Below are 23,383 nucleotides of genomic sequence, written 5' to 3'. Positions count from 1 at the left end.
CATAAATGAATACTCACTATGTTCCAGAGACTATTCTAATCCCTTTATATGTAATGACTAAATTAAAACTCACTGCAAGATTGCAGGCAAAGGGCAATAATATCACTAATATCCCATTTTATAGTTGGGGGACTGACAAATGCAGCTGGTAAGTACACAGGTGGGCTTAAAAATCTAAATAGTCTGAGTGCAGAATTCATACTCTTCACCACTATGCTATAGTATAAGAATGTCAAGGTGATTGTGAAATCTCTATGCCCACCCATGACCCCCAGTCCAAGATCAGTATTGACCTGGAGAGTCAATCACTTATGCAACAAGACTACAGATGATTTTTCAAAATTAACTTTTTTATTAATTTAAAAATCCAGAAATACAGTGACTACATAAATAAGTACCATAATTTGGTACATGTCCTGTGAGAACAGTGAAAGGGTAATACTGTTATGTTACTCTTACTTGTTTACACGAGATAACTAGAAAATGGCTACAACTGCTAAATGATGCTTATGGTCTTTGTTGTTCCAAGTGTTTATGATACAAATAAATACACAATAAGAACCACATCCATTCTTCTCTACTAACTACAGGCAGCTGGGCCTCTTTTCCCTGTGTCCTACTCCCTACACAACGCCTAACATTGGAGGGTTTCCTCTTTAACTTAACACAGCTTCCCAGCTCCTGTTTCCCACAGCACTTTGCAAAGGTGTGTCCCAGCACCTGGAGGCAGGAGTCTTTCTAGGGAAGCTCTCTGGGTGTTCTCTTAAGGCTAAGCGTGCAGAGAACACCTAGGTGAGAAGGCTCTGTTGTGAATCATCCAGAAGGGGAAACACCTCTTTGCTTCAGAATCCAGTTACTAGTCTCCACATTATGGAAATACTGCCACCTCTGGGACAAAGGGAGCAGCTACATAATACCCTCCCCCCTTTACCACCCCTTTACCACACACACACACACACACACACACACACACACACGCGCTCTCTCTCTCTCTCTCTCTCTCTCTCTCTAATGCTTTGTGACCTTTCAACTGGGATGTCCTACTTCCTTCTTCCAAAGAGAAAGTGTGTGATGAGGTGTTAAGAGTCTTGTCCCAAGAAGTCCTGGCCATAAGGCCCTTGTGTCTCTTTTATAAGGATTGACTCCTTTATGCCAGGTTGTCATAAAGACTGAACATTTTATATTTTTACCTATTGGTATCAAATCCTCTAAGGAAAAAATTCTCTCACCTATAGTCATGGAATGAGACATACGGGGTTTCTAGGTTCTTAAAACAATTCTGCAGTTAATTCCTGCTCCTCAGAGGAAACAAATCTAGAAGGCAGGCCTCAGATCCTTGCTGTGAAGAATTAAGTCTTTCCACAAAGATGATTTCTAAAGCCAGATCCAAGAAGGGATAATTTATGCTCTGGTATTGGGCTGCAAGTAGACATTTTAGGAGCAGCCTTCTCCAGCATTCTCAACTAAAATACTTGCTTGATGAATAAGGCAATGATAGTAGGAAGGTTCAGGATACAGATCTTTATCAGAATATCGAGCTCCCTAAATGAACAATAACTTTCTTAACTGAAGAGCCAATATACAGATGCTCATGAGGACTGAACCACTTTGCAAAGTAAAAAGCAACTCCTGTAATTGGAGAAGAAAAACTTCCCTTTTAAAGAGCTTCTAGAATTTAATAATTTAATATAGTTTTTTTTTTCTGGCCAGACAATTAAAGTCTCAAAAATATTAGTGAGTACTGATCTATTACTTGGTGAATTTTATTGATGTGAAAGTAAACAGAGGGTATTTTGGACTTCTATCAACTTCTTTCTTCAACAATAATTTTGTCTTATATGGATTCAGTTTCTGATCATTTTACTCAATTTAACTTGTTTCTGGAAGGCCCATAGGTACAAAGAGAAAAGAAAAGTGGTATCATTAGGGGAAAATTCTTTACCACTTCTAAGTGAATGAATGAGGCCATAAAATAGTGTTATTATTCTTCACCCTGCCCCTGTAGTTGGTGACTTAAACCGCCACAAAGACCTAATGGCAGAGCGTTTGGTTCACAATTATTTTCTCTCCTGGGCACCAAGCTACTTGGGATCCAGTCAAGGGAAAAGTAAGGTAGAGTCTTGGCTATCTTTGCCTCAGATAAAGGCTTTAGTTTAATGTGAGTGTGAATGTGTGTGTGTGTGTGTGTGTGTGTGTGTGTGTGTGTCTGTGTGTGAGAGAGAGAGAGAAGAAGGGAGGGAGGGTATGAGGAGAGAAGATGGGGAGCTAACTTTTTTAAAAGAACACATGATATTCTAAAATCCAAAGGTATAATTTCATACAAATAATTGTTCTATACTGCAGAACTCCTACTAAGCAATTCCCTTCTCTTTCTTTCACTTGAATAACTTTCTAGATAAAAACCCTGGGGTCTTGTTTGTTCCTAACTTGTAAAGAAATGTGATTCTCCAAGAAACTAGAGTGGTGTTGTGGTGGTCTATCTCTCCTCATCCCACACATAATTTAAGACTTTTCCAGTCTCTTTGGAGGAGATGCTCAAGGGCTGACACACCATTTCACATAAAGGAGCAAATTATGCTGTGCGTGGCGTGAATAATTGACTGCATTTGAGTTGGGAGTTTAGAGCACTGTTGACTCAAGCCAATAAGCCTGCAGTCCAGCTGCAGCTTTAGTTTTCTTGCTTTACCCTATCCAATACTGTCTATCTTGCCTAACAGTGGCCCTTTTCAGATCTCTCCAGGTACAAAACCCTGACCAAATCTTCAAGCTCTGTTCTGCACATACGATTTGAACACATCTGGCTGATCTGAGCTTCTCCTTCAGTGAAGATCTTCCACTGGCCTAAAAGGCAAACAAACACAAAGTATCCGGGAGTAAAAGGAGAGCAGAACAACTTAGGAATAGAATCAATACACCCCACATGCTTACCCACTTACTCATGGACCCACCAGGGGATGTGGAATACAAATGTCAGTTTGTTTCAATAAATGGTCCCAAGACACTTTTCTAGTGGCAGATATGGAAATGATGTTTTCATTTCAACACACAGCATTTGTAAGAATCCCAAGAATAATACGGAACTGCCCCTCCTCAAGAGAAAGACCTAAGTGTTATTCTTGGAATTTTTACAGTATATTTAGCATTTGCAAAATGCTTCACTATCTGCGTGTTAGCTATTTAGGCAGCTTACTTGGCACCAGATCAAAAGGGCAATTTGGAAAACCTACTACATTACTGGGGCTTTGCTTACACACAGGGCCCCCAAATATTGGTTTGGGTTACTTGATTACTATTTGATTATTTATCACTCTTTACTCTTTTTTCTATTCCTGCCACCTTTTGTTAAAAATTTCTTGATGTTGCTTTTTCCCATGTCCATATGCTGTCCTTATACCCGCTTAGCACCCTGAGTCCCTCCCCATGGCTCCTCCTCCGTTCTCATATTCCCCACGGAATCCCTTTCCACTCAGAGGAAACTTGGCTGTAGCCCTTCCATTCCCTGTTGTCTCTGCCCACCCTAGATACTTGCTTTTGTCTGCTTTTTATTCCTGTGCTCATGGTACTACAAGCTGGAGAACTCCCAGTCCAAGTCAAGCCAACTCCTCTTAAGTCCAAACCTGTCTTGAACCTCTTTTCTTTCCCTTAGCCACATAAGCACATGACCTACCTTCCCTATGGGTTTGATTTCTCTGCTCCTTTCTCCCTTGAATTTCCCTTTTCCCCATTATCTATGACTCAATGGGAAGATAGAAGAAAAAAACAAAAAAAACGAGAAGAGAAGTTGGGCAAGGAACCAGCTGTTACTGAAACCCTATAATGTGCCAGGTTCTACTAGGCACATTATATAAAGGAGTTGGGCTGCTTCTTTGCTCCTAGGTGACCCCATAGGATCATACCAACTTCCTTCAACTACACACAGTTTGAGGAACATACCTTCTACTCCATTATATACCCCAAATCCTGCTATGGGCACAGAGTACATCTAAATCATCTTTTAACTCCCCTAGAACCTAGCACAGTGCCTTGTTCACAGTATGAACTAAAATATGTAACTTCAAAAGTCTCATCATTGATCCTAGGATCCTAGACTCCGCCTCCTTTCTTACTCACATGAAAGGACTCCTAACTTGTCTATTTGAATTCTCATAATGACCTGCTATTTTCTATTAGTCCTGCTAAAGACAAGCAACTGACTTCCCTGACTCTCCTTCCAGCTGCCTATTAGATAACTTTGCTCAGATGGCTCTTAAGGATATTAATCTAAACATGTTCTGAGCGAAGCTCTTTTTCACCAATACCTGCTTGTTCTTTACAGTTTCCCTGTTGGTGAATGGTATTACTATTCACCCAGTCAAGTTATTAATATTGGAGCCATTTCCAACTCATTTCTCTCTTTAATGCCAATCTTGCTGATTTAACCTCAGAAATGTTTAGCACAGTGACATCTCCTCCCCTGTCTCACCGATTTAATATAATATAATTACTTCCTAATTCAGACTATCCGACTTCTCTTACTCAGGGTCCACCATTCACTCTACACAGCAAGGACCTCTTTCTAAAAGAAAGAAAGAAAGAGAGAGAGAGAGTGAGAGAGAGAGAGAAGAAAGAAAGAAGGAAGGAAGGAAAGAAAGGAAGGAAGAGAGATCTGAATCCACCATTTACTTGCTTGAAAACCTTCTCGGGCGTTCTCTGGCCTAGAGATCAAGTCCAGTGTCCTAACATGATAAATTGGGCTCTTCATAATCTGGCTTCATTAAAGTATGTGCTTAATGTAATAGATCCATCTGATAGCTGAAAGACATTTTTCCAAAGCACCATTTTGATACCTCTGTGCTACTTGTAAGTTTGCAGCAGCTACTGATGCTACTTGCCTTACATCTGAACGTTTTACTGGCTTCTTTCAGGACCTATGACGACTTTCTACCACCAAATCTTCTTTTAGTGCACCTTCTGTGGCCTTTCTGATCATTCCTCACTCCCACCCACATTTATTGTTTGCTCCTGTCTGAGTCTTCTCTCAGGCTGCACCGTTTTCCTGGACTGATTTCCTGACCCATTGCCCAGTCACACCCTTCTCTTTCAAAACACACCTCCTCCCCGAAGCCTTCCCCAACTAAGCCCACCTGGCTCTCATCTCATTGTTCTTTGCAGATTCCCCTGAGCACTTTGGTATTTCACTCCTCAGAACTATACTAATTCATACTGAAGGCATTTTCATGTTCTGTCTCATCCATTAGAATTTCCTGTGGATAGAAACCGTGCCTTTTATCTCATTAGATGTGCTTCCCCCTGCCCCTCCACACCACCCCACTGCCTAGCGGTATCTTAGTCCCTAGGCTCCATCCAGTGTGGAAAGTGGGAGAGCTGCAAGTATTTCTGAGTGCCTGAATGCTTTGAAGAAAACATGACCACCCAGGGGCTATTCCCAAGGAGTAAACGAGCTTTCATACAACACAGGAATTGATATGCCTTCAATTTCTCTCTGCCTCTCATACCCACCACCAGAAGACACATCCTTCCAGATATGAAGTCTCCACAAATATACCAGACCTGGAATCTTATAAGCTTTCTCCAACCCTCTTGAGACTCTGTGCTTAGCAGTTTCATTAAAGACATTCAGGAAGCCTTGACATGAGGTATCCTATGCTCAGACTACATTTGGGTTTGTATTCACCATGTCCAAGCTTTCTAGATTACATTCAGACACCCCAGTCACTTCTAAGTCACCCAGAAGAGAGACAGAACATCCTTTAGTGTTGACACTAAGCAGTGCTACTGTTCACTGAGATTGCAGAGGGACTTTAGCTGTGGCGATGCTAAATTGAAAACTGGATGTGTTTTCCAGGAGCATTCAAGAGATGTACTACTTACTTAGGGTTGTTCTGGTCACCAGCCTGAAGTGATGAAGCTCCTCAAACATCCTCTTGGAGATCTTCTCAATATGGAAGTGCTGGAGGATGCCTAGGGTCAAGCAAAAAGTGGGGAAAGTGATCAGGCACTTTATCTGGAACCATCAACTCCTTGTTTTCTGCTCAGGCTCAGCATATTATTTCATTACTAGGGCTTAGGAGTATCAAGCTGGGCTGTGTAATGTGCTTAACCAGGAATTTGGATGGCTCAAGGGTTATAATTGACTCCATTTGTTGCCTTGGCTTACTGGCTTCACCTCGGCTTCTTTAGTGGATGGAAATTAGGAAGATAGTGCTGCTGACCAGGGGACCCTCTCCTAGGGAAAGCCACATGGAATCAAGCACAGGTGCTTATTGCAGCTTCTGCAGCCAAAGGTAGTATTAAGAATTCTGCCTTTGCCTCCAACCTGGGTAGACTGTGTCCCTGCCAAACTGCTGAGCTGTCCTCCTGGCTAAGCACTGACAGCCAGCAGTAGGATTGCAGGCAGGTTGGTTTTGTAAACGGAGAAGCCACCCCCGTTCTTGAACTCATGGAAAAGCATATTTTCCTTTGGAAAAAAAAATATTCACAGACCCTTTAGCCTTCCTTATTCATAAATGGGGAGTTAAACTAGAGTGTCCTCAACTATCTCAACCTTGCCTGAATAGCTTTTATCACAATAACAGGTAGACAGCTGACAACTGCCTTGTAGTTAAGGAGCAACGTGCTACCAGCCCACTTAAATGGGCAAAGTAGATGGAGACTCTTTTTCTGTGTCCACTAAGCACAGACCTTGATAACTCAGCTCTGTGAACAAGAGGATATTTAGATGCTACATTAGCAAGCTGAAATTCATCTGCATACCTTTGAGAGGCAAAAGATGTGGGATGATGAATAGTGGGTCTACTGCTGGGGAAATGCAACAAACCAGTGCCTAGTCCTAGGTGGCCTGTTATGCATGAGCTAGGGAGTTAAAGATGGCAAATCAAAATGCCTAGGCATAAAGCAAAAATTAGCATGAGTGAGAAACATATACGTGTTCAATCATCTTTTTTAAGGGGTAGGGAGAAATGCATTCTTTTGACAAGGGCTATTGTCTGAAGATAAAAGCCTCACAGATACTGAGCAGTCTTTTTCAAAGCATTGTCCAAGTGCCACCTGCATTAGAATCACCTGGCTATTGGTTAAACATGCAAATGTTTGGACCCTACCCAAGGTCTACTGAATTCTTATCTCTGGAATGGGGCCAGGTAGCTGCATTTAAAACCAGCTTCCTGTGTAATGCTGTGGCATACAGAAGTTTGAGTACTCTTGAGCCTTATGTGAGAGCCACTAGCAAAAAGATGTGTATTATTTTCCAGCCGAAATATTACTTCTCTTAAATTGTGAGGAACCTTGACCACACTAAATCAGTACTAGTCTTGAGCCTACAAAATAGTCAAAGAGCTATACGATCACAATGAACACAATGTGGCTTGCCGTGATAGTCACTGTGAATAATTGGAAAAAGAATTGCACATTGTGACTGGGGTTTCTCCAGACAGACTATAATCTTCTTGAGGGCAGGCATGATGTTTCAAATTTGTTTGGTTTTTTTGAGACGGAGTTTCACTCTTGTTGCCCAGGCTGGAGTGCAATGGTGCCATCTCAGCTCAGGAGGCAACCTCTGCCTCCTGTGTTCAAGTGATTCTCCTGCCTCAGCCTCCCAAGCAGCTGGGATTATAGGCATGCACCACCACACCTGGCTGATTTTTTGTATTTTTAGTAGAGACGGGGTTTCTCCATGTGGGTCAGGCTGGCCTCAAACTCCCGACCTCAGGTGATCTGCCCACCTCGGCCTCCCAAAGTGCTGGGATTACAGGCATGAGCCACCACACCCAGCCTGCATTTGTTTTACCCCAGAATACACATCGCCATATTAGGGACTTAGCTTTGCCCTGAATGAATGGGTTTTCATGGTTGTTGAGCTTTATACTAGAAAGAATGATAGACTACAGTTTGGTAGTTTGTAATCCTGGCTACACATTATAATCACATGAGAAGCATGAACAAACACTGCTGCCCATGCCCCACCCCAGAACAACAAACCAGAATCTCTGGGGTTAGGACCCAGATGTTCGGTGTTTAAAGGAAACCAAAACTCTCGCTGATGATTCTGATGTGCAGCCAGCGTTGAGAACCACTTCTCCAGCTTTTGGTAGTGTTAAAAAGACAACTTTGGAAACTCAAGGATCAATACTTGATCTTTTGCACAAGCCATCGTTAAATTTGAAAGACCATAGTGACGATGGTGTTAGACATGTCAGTTTCTAAGCAATCAAAAAGCCTTCTAATCCAAACAAGAGAACAGGTTGAAGCAAAATTAAGGTGAGTTCTCTCTTCCTTTTCTGTGCCTCTTTACAAAGATGAGAATGAATGTAGTCTTGCTCACCCTTTCGAATGGTCCAAACGTGGACCTCTACCTGAGGCGGTCTCTCAGTCTCCAGTGCTATTTTTCTGGTTGTCTCCCCATCCTCCATAAATACAGACTCATACACAGGCATCGTTTCTTCCCCACAGAAGTAGCCTTTGTTGTCAAAGCTTTGGCCTGGAAGCTCTTCTGGAATTAGGAAGCAAGTAGAATTTTGTTATGGTTTTCTAAATTTAGAAGTGAACTTCTGCATTTATGTATCTCATTGTTCATAACATCTTACACTTATCAAAAGTGGACAGTTAACAAGAACATTCTTTGAGAGGCAGAAATTCCATCCATACTTCATTAGCTCAGTTTAGGCTGCCCCTGCAACAAGCCACAGATTAAGTCACAAATCATAAAGGAGCATGTAACTTTTGATTGAAGTCCATGTGTTGACAGAATCCATAGTTCTTCAGAATACTGGCTCCCTACTACTGTCATTGAGAAGTGGACTTTCATGAGGAAAAATGTAGCCAGGTACAAGTCTCTTAGGCACTTAAGGGAACATAGGATTTTCTGTACAGAGTCAGGATCATGCTCTGTCCAGCTCAGTGTTGCCAAGAGAGGCCCAAGGAATGGGCTGACAAAGGGCCTTGGTTCACATCCCTGACATCACTTTGGTAAAGTTAGAAAATATTCATGACACTCATTTACGTGCATATACTTGCCCAGAGGATCTATCCAAATTGGCTTGACATTTCTGAATGCTCTTTGATTTGTTTGTAAGGGGAACAATAATACCGGATCAGCACCAGTGCCAAAATCTAGATGTCAGATTAGTCATATGTATGCTATGCCAAATGAATGGTCAGGAGACACAAAAAATTGGTCAAATCCCTGAACTATGGATCATTTAATGTGTAAACTAAACTGTTGAATTTCAGCTCGCAGGCATAAAGGTACCAACCCCCTAATATTCTCCATTTCACTCCACCCTCCTCTTTCCTCAGCCCCCTGTTTTAAAAAGTTTCTTATTGTTGGTTATCAGTAAGTTAAGTTTCCTTGCTGGCCTTGTAATCACTACTCTCTTGAGCTTCGTGCTTAAAGCATACACTCAAATCAGAACAACAGAAGCCATCTGTAAGAATATCTGAATTGTTGAGGATGAAACCACTGAGTGTTGAGTGCTTTGGATCTGTGACTCTAATTAGGGAGACTCGCTGTTAGCCAATCAGACACATTGGGACTAGAAGTTGTAATCAAATTGCTATTGTACGTCTCTTGCTAACCTGATTAGCTTTCCCACCCCTCCCACCATTTGGTATTGTAAAGACAAAACCATAGCCTTATCTTGATGATTCCAGATTGGATTACTCAATTTGTGGATTATCATAGAATCAGGCTTTTTGTTTTCCTCCTTCTGTCCTTCTTTTTAGCTATTTATTTACTTGGTGGGACAGTCTTTTTGGTGACATGTTGAGTAATAACGGCTGTGTGCTAGCACTTTTTAAATGGCTTGGAGAGAGGGAGGAGGTCACTAAATGTACAGAGATTTCTATGTATTCAATTAACATCTTTAGAATGACAGCTGATTTCTCAAACTTTGCTCACTAGCTAATATTGGCTACAGCTGTAACTGACATGAAATCCATGATGGCACTGGCAGTACCTGTAATATGCTAAAAGTTCTCCTACTAGCCTGAAGAGTCACCTTGCACCACTACCTTCTTCCCTCCAAGAGCTTAATTTACTTGACCGAAGGGATCTACAAACAACAAAACTCATTATTGACTTAACCCTGGCTGGTACTTGAAAATGCTAAGACAAGCAAAGTTTGTCTTTAGAACTACCTACTCAGCAACATCCACCATTTTTTTTTTTTGAGACGGAGTTTCGCTCTTGCTACCCAGGCTGGAGTGCAATGGCGCGATCTCGGCTCACCGCAACCTCCGCCTCCTGGGTTCAGGCAATTCTCCTGCCTCAGCCTCCTGAGTAGCTGGGATTACAGGCATGCACCACCATGCCCAGCTAATTTTTTGTATTTTTAGCAGAGATGGGGTTTCACCATGTTGACCAGGATGGTCTCGATCTCTTGACCTTGTGATCCACCTGCCTTGGCCTCCCAAAGTGCTGGGATTACAGGCTTGAGCCACCGTGCCCGGCAACATCCACCATTTTTTATACTCTGCACTTCAAGGTGCTTTCTGATCACTACATGTTCACCTACTCTCATTTTCTTTTGATGAAGACAATGTGCTTTAAGACATTTCTGGCCATTTCCATATCCCATGAGAATGTTCCCATCTGGAGCCTTCCAGAATTCCTTGCAGAAGTGGTAATGAAGGAGATGTATTATCCCAGCTGAAGAAACTTTTAAGTCTTAATAGGAACTTTTAATGCCATAACCTAAAAGAAGTATTTAATTATGGAAATACCAGGTATTGGAATGGTATTGTGGTTGTGTGTATGGTAAATGCTCATGACAGCAATAACTTAAGCATACCCTTAGAATGACCCTGTATGGCAGACACATCTGAATGTGTGTTCAGACTTCGGGAATCTGGGCGTGGCCAATTGGGAGATTCTTTCCTTGTCTATGAGGACCATCTGAATCCCAGGTCTATCCCTGGGGCTGCACAGGGGATTGAGACCTTAAGTTTTTGGTTAGATGAAGGTTGCCAGGGAGAGGTCGTTAAGGGGAGAGTGTTCAGTGAAAATGCTGTATAAACTGCATGCTGTCTGCAAACAGCTGCAATTTTCCTGCCCAACCTGCTGCCACTGGACTGCTTCTATATGTAAGGTGGTCCTCTTGTCCAGTCCACCTCCACTGGACTCTCTCCCCTGTATGTAAGCCCCTAATAAAACTCCATGTCTTCTTTGCTGGCTCTAGGTCTTGTCTTCAGCCTCTTAAACCTTCCCTACTGAGGTTAATAGGGGTTTGGCATGACGGTGTGAGAAATGAGTTGGGGAACCTTCAGGAAGTGGACATCTTACCCAACCCTGTGGGTGGCCACCAATATGCAAGGCGAGGTCAAAGTGAAAAGATAGTTGAAATTCATATCCTTAATTTTGGTCCTAGTTTGTATTGTAGGAGCAAAGAGAAGAGAGAGATGAAACTCCCATCCTTAATTTTGGTCCTAGTTTGTTATCGTAGGAGCCTGTAAACATTTGTTACAATGAAACGTTTGGCTGGATTATCAGTGAATTTTATTTATCTCTTTTCCCTTTTCAACATAACCGAATTTACTGTTCTTTCATCCATCTACTTCTCTCTTCACTCTCTTGGTTCCTTTTCTTCTGTGTCATGTGCCATTTTTTTAAGAGGCCAGTGTTGTCATGATTATCCCACTTCTCACCCCTTCACGTTATTCAGGACTCTATTTAAATATCACCTCTTTGGAGAAGACTTCCCTGATCACTACTTTAAAAGTGCTTCCTGCCCCATTCACTATCTCTTGATCCTCTTTGGTTTTTCTTCACAGCACTCATCACAATCTAAAATTACCTTATTGATCTGGGTTCACTGTCTTTCTTTTCTGCTAGAATGCAAGGACCATGATGGCAAGTAGCTTTTGTCTTGTTCACATCTCTGTCCTTAGTGTGTGTAACCATGTCTTGCACACAGTAGGTGCTTAAAACATATTTCCAGATTGAATGCATGAGAAAGTGCATGTCTCCTGACACTCTGCAGTTGCAGAGTACCTGGAGTAGGTGCCCATAGCTATGTTGATATTGACTCTCAGGCAACGTGACTAAGGAGCGATTCAACATGCAGACACCCATGTCTGGCTCATGGAGAGGCAGATACACGGAATGGGACAGAAATTCTCTTCTTCCATGTTGCTCAATCAATCACCTATCTCCATATATTTGAGCAGGGTGGGAAAGTGGGCAAAGAATATATTGCCAACTGGGATGCTGGAGGGCAGTTTTTACGTGATAAAATATGTTTTCTAAATACAAAAGTAATACGTATTTACTACTGAAAATTTGGAAAATACAAATAAATAAGAAAATAAGAGTGACCTGTAATTCAGTCATCCAATCATGGTCATTGTTAACATTTTGCTGTATGCTCCTCCAGTCTTTTCTTTTGTCTTAGCATATATAAACCCTTTCCCTTTCCCTCCCTCCCCTCCCCTCCCTTTCCCTTCCCTTGCTTCTGGAAGTTGCCCACATTGGAGTGCAATGGCACAATCTTGGCTCACTGCAACCTCCACCTCCTGGGCTCAACCCATCCTTCCACTTCAGCCTCCCAAATAGGAGTAGCTGGGACTGTGGGCACATGCCACAGCCCCTGGCTAATTTTTGTATTTTTGGTAGTGAAGTGGTTTTGCCATGTTGTCCAGGCTGGTCTTGAACTCCTGCACTCAAGCAATCTGTCTGCCTCGGCCTCCCAAAGTGCTGAGATTACAAGTGTTGGCCACCATACCTGGTCAATGCTTTCGTTTTTAACACAAAAAGTGGGATCATAATGTTCATATTGTTTTTTAGCTTGCTATTTTTACTTAAATACATTGCAAACATCTTTCTCTGCCATTCAATCTTGGTATATAATGAGTTTTAATTGCCATATTAATATTCCACAGTATAGATATACCATAATTTGTTTAATCATTCCCATATTGGTGAACTTTCAGATTGTTTCCAATTTTTCAGTATTGTAAACAGGATTGCAGCAAAAATTCTTATTTGTATATCTTTGTGTATGTCTCTGATTACTTTCTTAGGATTTCTAGAAGTGGAATCATTTACCCATTTTTTTTTTTTTTTTCTTTTGAGATAGGGTCACTCTCTGTTGCCCAGGCTGGGGAGTAATGGTGTGATCGTGGCTGGCTGCAGCCATGATCTCCTAGGCAAGTGATCCTCACACCTAAGCCCTCAGTTTCCCAAGTAGCTAGGACTACAGGCATGTGCCACCATGCCTGGCTTTTTTTTTTTTTTTTTTTTTTTTAAATTTTTGTAGAGATGGAGGTCTCTCCATGTGGCCCAGGCTATCTCAAACTACTGGGCTCAAGGATCTTCCTGCCATGGCCTCCCAAAATGCTGGGATTACAGGTGGGAGTCACTGCATCCAGCCACCAAATGTTTTAATAAACATTACCAACCTGAGAGGATAATTGTTTTAAAAGCAATGACTGTTGTTTGTCCTGTTCTCACAACTTTTTGATTATTTCACTTTTTAATTGAATCACCTGCATCAATAAAATTTTAAGCACACAATGAAATAAGATTTGGGTTGAAAGCCTGAGATTCAGATTGTAATATACAATAAGAGGGTTTATGTTATCATGGGTAATTTATGTAAATATTAGTTTTTGTCTGAAATTATCTTGTTGCATTACTTTTTAAACTATAGGTGTGAGACTCCTTACAGAAGAGAAAATTGTGTTCATGAAACTACCACTATGTGACACTAAAGGGGTTGAGGATCCAGTGAGACCACAGACTTGGAAGTCACAATAGGTCATCATGGCTAGGTAGCCCCGATGTCCATATCACCCTTAGAATGTGCTGACTCCATTGGCCAGGTGCAGTGGTTCAGGCTTGTAATCCCAGCACTTTGGGAGGCCAAGGCGAGTGGATAACTTGAGCTCAGGAGTTGAAATAGCCAGGTGTGGTGGTGCATGCCTGTAGTCCCAGATACTCAGGAGGCAGAGGCAGGAGAATTGCTTGAACCAGGAGGCAGAGGTTGCAAGGTTGCAGTGAGCTGAGATCGCACCACTGCACTCCAGTCTGAGTGACAGAGCCAGACTCTGTCTCAAAAAAAAGTATTCTCTCTGTACTTGTAATAAATATATTTTCTCATAAATTTCAATGTCCCAGTTCTCTACACCATATCAAATAGCTCCTGTCCTTTCTGTCAGTACTCTGCCCCCTATGTACTCTGAAGATGGGGGTTGTCACATTGAGGAAAATTTTGTATCATAAATCAGTGCTTTTCAACCTGTAATGTGCATTAGAATCACCTGGGGTTCTTGTTAAAATACAGATTATGATGCAGTAGGTCTTGAGTGGGGGCCTGAGAGTCAACATTTTTAACCAGCTCCTAGCTGTTGCCAGTCCACAAACCGCATGTTGAGTAGCAAGACCATAAACCACCCTGGGCCTACAGCAGGACTTCTCAAACTTTTCTGCACACAATGTTCACCTGGGGATCTTTAAAAAATGCCACAGCCAGTGGGTGCCTGTAATCCCAGTTACTTGGGAGGCTGAGGTAGAAGAATTGCTTGAACTTGGGAGGCAGAGGTTGCAGTGAACGAAGATTACGCCACTGCACTCAGCCTGGGCAATGGAGTGAGACTCCATCTCAGAAAAAAAAAAAAAAAAAGCCACAGCTCAGGCCACACCTCAAATCATTTAAATTATAGTCTTTGGGCATGGGACACAGATACATGTAGAAGTTCTCCAAGGGCTTCCAATGTTCAGACAAATTTGGGTACCACTGGCCTGCAGGAAAATGCTCAATACATATACGTTGATGCAGGGCATGTTTTCTACTAGTCATGAAGAACTAAGTTGGAGAAGTATATAATTTAGCTCTCTACCTACTTTTAAAAAATGTTTGAATTTTCATCTGTGTTTATCAAAATGCTTTGCAAAAAGCATAAGAAATGACAAATTCATGTCCTTAGGATTTACTAAATCATTGACTCTTAGAATGTTGGAGCTGTAAGGGCCCAAAAAAATACTATACTCTAACCTTCTCATTTTGCAAAGAAGGAAACTGAACCTCAAAGAGGTGAAGTGACTTGTTCTAGGTCACACAGGAAACCAATGGCAAGCAAGAGGTAGAATGATTGATTACCCATCCTATCTGTCTACCCCAATATTATGGATTATATTTTTGTTTAGCTCATGTTTTAAAAGCTACCATTTAAATAATTAAATTGTCTTTTTCATCAGTCAATATTTTCTACTGGCATAGAAAAAACAATGGTCTGGAAGTGACTTGAGTTATAGGCCTTGGTTTTATGATCGATTAGTTGAATAAATCTGGGCAAGTCATGTGACTATATACTTCAGTTTTCTTATCTTTAAAAGACAAATAATAATATAATTATAGGATTTTAGTGTTAGAAGGGAGCTTACAGATAATAGTTCTAAACTTTCAATTGTACAGATAAGGCTTATGAGGCCCAGAGTGCACATTTCCAAGGTCACTCAACACCTTGGATCAGAACGTGGTTTCCTTCCACTATAATTCACCTGCCTCTCATCCTGTCTCAAAAGGGCAATGGATATGATTGTACTTTGGTGGGTTTAATAGTGATATAAATGAAAGCTGCTACTGTTCTTCCTAATCATCATGACAGCCTACATTCTCTACTATTTAGAAAAGCACAGATAAGTTCAGCACTCAGCAATACAGGAAATGTGTGGTAGATACAAGGAAATCCCCAGCATATTTTTCGGTAGTAAATTTCTTCCAAGCAAGTGTCTTTTCAGTATTTCAAGAAAGGAGAAAATGAAATTAATTATTATTAGAAATATTACTATTGTAATTATATGAAAGGTTATGTTTCTGATGCCCAAAGAGTTTAGAAAGGCCATGTGGGGATGTCAGTCAACCAAAGGCAGGGCCTCCAACGAACGCACCTTTTGCCTTTTTACCTGGACACACCTTGCAGCACTTTCCATCTATTTTTTGAGGATACTTGCAGGGGTATCGATTGGGGCAGTGGATTTTCTTACACTCTTGCTTGGTGACATTACAAGTACATAGCACACACTCCACAATGCCAAATGCCCGGAGGTTTGGGTGCCAGGACTCGCCATGAGAATAGGTCTTTCCATTGGAAACACATACTAAAAGAGAACACAGAATTAGCAATTAAAAGCTAAGGAGCTAAAATGCAACCCTATATTTAGAACCCAAGCCCTGAACTACTTAACACATCACACATCTTTTGTTCTTGTCATAGCCATGGGGCTATGTTGACTGAGTAGTATCTATGACCAAAAAACAGCTTGGGCCATATTCTATTATCAGCAGCTTCTCCAGATTCTTCATCAGCAGCTTCCAGATGCTTTATAAATGGCCTCACGCATAGTAGTCAGTCTCTCTCTCTCTCTCTCTCTCTCTCTCTCTCTCTATATATATATATATATATATATATATATATATATTTTTTTTTTTTTTTTTTTTTTTTTGAGACAGGATCTTGCTCTGTCGCTCAGGCTGCAGTGCAGTGGTGTGATCATGGCTCACTGTAGCCTTGACTTCCTGGGCTCAGGCAATTCTCCCACCTCGGGCACCTGAGTCACGGGGACTACTGTGTACTACCATGCGCTGCTACTTTTTAAAAAAATTATTTTTGTAGAGATGGGATCTTCCTATGTTGCTCAGGCTAGTCTCAAACTCTGGGACTCAAGAGATCCACCTGCCTCAGCCTCCTAAAGTGCTGAGATTACAGGCATGAGTCACTACATCCAGCCTATATATATATATATACACACACACACACATACACATACACATATATACATATACACACACACACACATATATATATATATATAAAGTACGAGAATAAATGAATGCATGAAAGCAGAGTTCTATCTCTAGTAGAATGTAATGTTAATATTTTCAGTTCTGTCGAAATTTGTATGGCCCAAGTGGATATACTCCCAGGCATGAAAATTTCCTTGGGAGACTTGCTTTTCAGGGAGGCTAGATGCAAAAACTACTGCTCTTCCCAAAGGGACAGTTTCTTCCAGACCCTGAAGAAAATCCATTCAGAATGTCAAATGCTATGAGTCTGTCTGATCTGCTAACATGTATAGGTATGGAGCTTAATGGTGTCGGGCACTCTTTGGTGTGGGAAGGAAGCTGATAGTCAAGACTGAGAGGCAAAAGACCAAGGCTTCCTGGGTAACTTGCGAAGGAATAGCCTTTTATGCCTCTAAGCTTTTGGCGATTTCCTCAGTCTCCCACCTCATAGTGGCTATAGAGATTTGGGTACAGCTGATCACTGCTTGCTTCACAGATATCCTTTGGCAGTTTGACATTTGTTAAGTGGGAAGCTAAGTCATTGGTTCCATGTCTTCTGAAGGGCCTTAAAAGAGCAAACATCTGGCTGAGTGTAGTGGCTCATGCCTGTAATCCCAACACTTTGGGAGGCCAAGACAGGAAGATCCCTTGAGCCCCAGAGTTCAAGACCAGCCTGGCAAACAAAGGGAGACCCCAGTCTCTACAAAAATAATAATAAAATAGTAGCCAGGTGTGGTAGTGCACACCTGTAGTCCCAGCTACTTGGGAGGCTGAGGTGGGAGGATCACTTGGGACCAGGAAATCGAGGCTGCAGTGAGCCGCGATGGTACCATTGCACTCCAGCCTGGGTGACAGAGCAAGACCCTGTACCCTTCCGCCACGCCCCCAAAAAGGAGCAAGTATCTGGGATGTAGGCTGAGGGGCCTATGAAAGAAAGGGGCCACAGGAGCATCTTTCTATGCAAATCAGCCCCAAATATACCTGGCTTCTACTATAAGGCATGGAGCTAGGCTCCAAGATAAGAACTGCACAGGGCTGCAAAATGGGGAAGTCTGAGGATGAGTTATCTCCCTTTTTCAGAGTGCTGAGACACTGTGGAGATTTCAAGTCATGATAGGGCTGGCTGTGTTTATTGTTATTCCCATCACCTCATCATACCCAGGAAGACTTGTTGGCATCCCAATCAACATCTCCAGGGCGGGTTTTATCACTTCAGGCTGGGCTGTGGGGCAGAAATAGTCCCACTTGAGGCATTTCTAGGAATTGGCTGATTTGGCTGCAAGACAATGGCCTCAGAAGGATGAATCACTGGGCTATTTCTTTCTCATCAGGTCCACTGGGTCACATTAGGAAGTAAGGATGATGTTGGCTGCCTTTTCCTGTTCTTTGCAAGTGCTGCTAGAATAGTAGGCACTCTAACCAGTCAACCCATGTAAAGATTTCCAAGAACCTAAACTGTGAGGCTCAGTGCTGTGGACAGGATCACACAAGACAGGCCAGATGTGCTGTTCTCTCTCCTGTCCTTACTTCTTTTTTTTTTTTTCCTCCACAAACAGTGATGTTCCCTTCTAGATAATGTGATCAAGTGGATACATAGTCTGCTGCAAGAAAATTTAGGCTAGATTCAAGTTCAAAATGGTGGATTCCTATCACTTCTCTTATTTGATACTAACAAGAAGCCAAGTAGGTATATCAGATGACCACATTATCAGCAAGAGAGCTAAGGATGACCCATGCTGAGCAGGGGAGGCAGGACTCCCAGTGTTATATAGCTAGGTTCCCTCTCCCCTGAACATTTGGACTAAGGGAATAGTCTAGACTGGATGAGAGCCTAAACTCTGCAATGGAATAGGGTGAGGTTAATTCTCAACAGGGAAGCATAGCCCTCTCCTTACCCAAAAAATTCTCAAGATGATTTAGAATCATTCAGCTTGGGAGTTGGCAGTGGGGACAAGTGATTCTTTGGTAAACTATATTGGATAATTCAGAGTAGAACTGTTGCATCCAAATCAGTGGGGTCAAATGAATAAATGTAAACCAGCTAGGGTTTTTGTAGTACATGTAGAAAATCAAGGGATGAGCCTCTCTGCCCTGAAATTAGAGACCTTGTGGAAATAATGGGATTTAGGATTTTCAAAATCCATTTCCCTACACTTTTAAAAGGCTTTGAAATACTTTCAGAGCAAATGGAATCTACTGGAGGAAATTTAGAATTGAAAAATCAAACAATCTTAACCTAACTCTTCCTCCTTATTTCATACACTTCTATCAGAAATCCTTGGAACTTAAAAATAATAAATTTCAAATCAAACACAGATCGATAGTAAGTATTTCAAATTCTTCTAATATATCACCACTTTCCATTAACAGTTTTATTTTGAATGTTCTTTCAAACCTGCAAATTTCAAAAGCAATTCAATTTTTTATCTGTAATTGGAAATTTACATCTAACTAGTAACAGATGTGATCAACTAGCTATGGCTTGAGTAGCTTTGTTGAAATTTATGGTAGGAGTTACTTGTAACAGATCATTCTTTTACCCATGTTATTCAATCATTGGTTTAATAATTTATTACTTTTAACCCATTCAGAGAACTGCTTTTGATTTGTTTTTTTTTCTTTAAAGGAAACAAAATATGTTTGTGGTTTCATAAAAAGGAACCAGCTGAGCCCTTGCTCCAACAAGTTGGTTGACAGGATGCCTAAAAAAGTAAGAAGCAGTCAATTGTTTGATAGAGTTTCTCCTCCCCTGACTCCTGCTACTGGTAGGTTGCAGGGTGGGGGGTGGGGGACGGAAGATGGAGGCCAGAAACTGCTGTGCCAGAAGAAACTGGAAGCTATGGAAGTCTGTGGGTGCCTGCTGTAGCCAGTTGATCGACTAAGTGGACTGCATGTCAGTCTTAACCTGATCAGTCTTCCTGGTGCTCAGCCAGGTGGTTTTGGGATTTCTCACTGGGTTACTCTTTTTCCTTTAATTTTTAATTTAGAGAGAGGGTCTCACTTTGTCACCCAGGATGGAGTGTAGTGGCACAATCATAGCTCGCTGTAACCTTGAACTCCTGGGCTCAAGTGATCCTCCTGTCTTAGCCTCCCAAGTAGCTAGAACTACAGGCACACACTACCATACTTGGCTAATTTTTTTTTATTAATTTTTTTGTAGTCTTGTTATGTTGTCGAGGCTGGTCTTGAACCCCTGGCCTTGAGTAATCCTCCTACCTCAACCTCCCAAAGTGCTGGGAGGCATGAGCCACTGCACCTGGATTACTCATTTCTAACGGCAGTCTCATATGCTACAGAATATTGAACCAGAATCTGAGTGTGGGGGCAGGAATATGCATCTTTAATGAGAGCCCCAGGAGAATCTGGGGTACATTGAGGTATGACAATTGCTATTTCTAAGATATGGATAAGAGCTTCAGTGATGTTTGGTACTGAGTACCTTTGAATGTGGGGTCCCCTACTAAAACAGGAACAATCACTCATTCAGTTAAAGACCCAAGGAGTTTTCCCAAATGACCTACAATCCCCAGGGACAATTGAGAAACTATGGGAATCTGTTTCACAAACACAAAAGGGGCTGAACTATGTTCTTTTGGCTGCATTTAAGGAAGTCTAAAGAGTCTCCTGGAGTCACCTGACCATATCCACTTTATAAACTTGATGTTAAGTGAGTCACATGTCAATATGGGCTATTCCTGGGAGAGAGGGTCCTTTCCCAGCTCCAGCCCTGCAAAGTCCAGGGCTGCTGAAGCTCTGTTGTGGAAGTATACAAGAGAAGAATGCCCCTTACCTTGTCCATGCTTATGTTTGTTATTGATGACAATTTGCACAATGGTCCCTGATGCTTGCTGAGAATCCATAAGAGCTCCCCGGTGACTTCTGGCCCCAGGAAAGCGCGGCAGACCTCCAGCCTGTCGGCTTGGTGGAGGATCATAGTGAGAGCGGTGGTAAGAATGTCTCTGTAAAAAGACAAGAACAAATTTAGTCCAAAAGCCACCAATGAGATCATAGAGATTAAGTTATATACATTAGAAGTCATTCAATGATTTTGATTTATAGTGGTGAGCTCTGATTTCAGCTGCATGCTCACCTACACCAATAGAAATAGGGATGGGGTAATATAAAAGCAGTGTTGGCAACATGCTGAGGTTTTTCTCTCTTTTAAAATATAGGACTAGATTCACAGACAAACTTCTCAGGGAGAAAAGAGCCAACAAGGCTAAAGTGTCCTGCTGCTGCCAAGACTCTCACATTTGATTTTAAGAGTTAAGACAGTAGTCTGTACAGAAGGCAGAATGTGAATGGAGGCTGATAAAGAGGTAAGAAGTCCTATGTAAATCAGGAGGAGAGAGAGACTTCTAGTTGGGGAGAGTTTGTGACCTGGGCCATAAAGGACGGGTAGACTTTTTTTACAGGCAGAGTGTAAGGGGAATAATCCAGGCAGAGGCTTTCAAGTTGAGGAGGTGAAGCAGAGAACATTGAGTCCATAAAAGGGAACAGTTGCAGGATAACATTCCAAAGTGGGTTGAAGCCAGATCATGGAGGACTTTAAATGACAGGCTAAGGGGTGAAGACTTTATTTGGTAAGCAATAAAGGTGAGGGCATAGAATAGGGATTTTTTTTAAATTAGAGAAATAATGTAATCATAACTGTTTCAAAGCATTGAATCCTGATCATGTATAGGGTGAACTGGATAGGAAAACATGAGATTTGGGTATAGTCTTGAGAAGATGTACTCAGACTCTAAACACAGGTAATGGCATAAGATCACACAGCACAGTACAAATACCCTAGATATTTTATAGATAGAAGAATTGGTAGTATATGACAGTACTGGCATGTAAGCTCTACAAAATCAAGGACTTTTTGTTCACTGCTATATCTCCAGTGCCTAAAATTTAGTGCCTGGCATCTAGAAGGTGCTCATCCAATATTTGTTGAATGAACAAAACTCTAGTACCTAAGAAAAGCTTAGAGTCTTGTCATACAAGTAATCTTTCAGCAAGGGTTCAATACACATGATGAGCTCACTACTATGCTACCCATCCCTCTCCCAGGAGCTAAAGTAGGCTGGGGGTAGAAGAAGATGAAATGAATAAAGAATGGAACCTTAAGGCTTAAAGCCAAATAAGATTAATTGTATTTTATATGTAATTATTAGGGGTGAAGATGGGGGAACCTGTTTTAAAAAAAAATCTTTCACAGGCAATTGAAAAGGAAGATCCTTCTATTCAGTGATAGAAATAATGAGGAATCTTGGGAAGATAGTTATGGGGTCCCCTGACCATATCATCCTATAATACATTGATTAAAGTTATGGGCCATAGACACACATGTTGCAAATTTCGCTTTGGGAAGTATTATTGTTCTCTTGGCAGGAGGGGGCCACTGGTAGGGGAAAGGGAGGCTGAATGGGAGCTGAAGTAAGACGACCTTTTTTAGCCTTTTGAAAGACAACATTATTCTCTTTATCTAAGAAAAGCCCATGATGGTGCATTGCTATCAAAATGCACACAAGAATTTGCAGCAATTTGTTTTCATGCACATGGATAGGATTCTCAGTGCAAATATTCCTCATTCCCACAATGACTCGCACATCTTTTTCTGCCATAATTGTTCACATTCCACAAAGGCCATTAATGGTTGCTCTGTCCTTTTTGAAGTTTGGCAAAGTTTTGCCAAAGGAACACAGAGAGGACAGTTTGGTTGGTTGGTATCACACTGACCCTAAAAAGTAGCAGTTTGACTGAGATAGAGTTAGAAAGGGAAGGTCGTTGACCCAAGATAGGCTGCAAGTACAAGAAGTTCTCTGACTCACGATGGTGAATACAAAATGAAAAGCTATCGTTCAGCACCAACGTCTCAGACCCTGGACATATGACAATGGTAGGAAAATAATCATGATGAAAAAACAAAATCCTCAAGAATTTCCATTGCAGGCCCTATTGTAGACCAGACAGTCCCCTAGAACCTAATTTTGCTCAACTTTTGTTTTACAGACAGAAACTGAGGCCAGAGAGGAGAGGCAGTTCACTCAAGGTGACAATGAAGGTTGAGTTTTTGGAGATGGTAGTAGTGTAGGAGTAGGGGGAATATGAACAGAGGGAGGAAGAGAAGGAGAAGGAGGAGAAAGCAGAAGAGAGAATGTCCAATCAAACAGTGATCTATAAACATTTGACTCCAAGCTGCTCCAAAGAGAAGTCCTTTCAGATACAGAAGTTCATTCAGCTACAGTGCTCACAACCACATATACCACATACTTCATGTTGGCTATACACGAAAATCACCTGGTGAGCTGTAAAAAATACTCATACCTGGGTCCCACTCCGAGGTATCCTCATGTAATTGGTTTCAGTGAAAGCCTGGGCATTAGGAATTTTAGAGAGTCTTGGTTTGAAGCCAAGGTTGGGGATCACTGACACAGAGGATATTCTGTTTGGGAGAGGGAGTGGGTGGTGGCGATGTGTGATTTTGATTTAAGGGCAATGGTTCTTTTAAAGTTCCTCCCCTAAACAAATGAAATAGACTTATGTGGGGCCATTCTGACCTTGTAATTCAGAGTGAAAGAGAAAAGGTTATTAACACCCTGAAGTTGTAAGTGATA

At 41.6% G+C, this 23,383-nt stretch overlaps 1 protein-coding gene across 4 annotated transcripts in view; it reads right to left on the bottom strand.

Moving 5' to 3' along the window:
- Positions 1-329: 329 nt before the first annotated feature.
- CHRDL1 (chordin like 1) overlaps positions 330-23,383 on the bottom strand; it is a 123,401-nt gene continuing 100,347 nt past the window's right edge. For 2 of the 4 annotated variants that reach the window (XM_010346351.3, XM_003935850.4), the window contains exons 8-12: positions 20,569-20,737; positions 15,884-16,093; positions 8,321-8,488; positions 5,872-5,961; positions 330-2,841 (exon numbers count right to left, since the gene is read on the bottom strand). In XM_010346351.3, the coding sequence (XP_010344653.1) occupies positions 2,711-2,841; positions 5,872-5,961; positions 8,321-8,488; positions 15,884-16,093; positions 20,569-20,737 (768 nt within the window). In that variant the 3' untranslated portion in view covers positions 330-2,710. The remainder of the gene's footprint in view (positions 2,842-5,871; positions 5,962-8,320; positions 8,489-15,883; positions 16,094-20,568; positions 20,738-23,383) is intronic. The other 2 variants (XM_039464104.2, XM_010346352.3) reach the window with 1 other exon arrangement.

The sequence above is a fragment of the Saimiri boliviensis genome, chromosome X, assembly GCF_048565385.1.
Source record: "Saimiri boliviensis isolate mSaiBol1 chromosome X, mSaiBol1.pri, whole genome shotgun sequence".
Lineage (NCBI taxonomy): Eukaryota > Metazoa > Chordata > Mammalia > Primates > Cebidae > Saimiri > Saimiri boliviensis.
The sequence above is the reverse complement of the archived record's forward strand: the minus strand, read 5'-3'. Positions and strand labels throughout refer to the sequence as shown.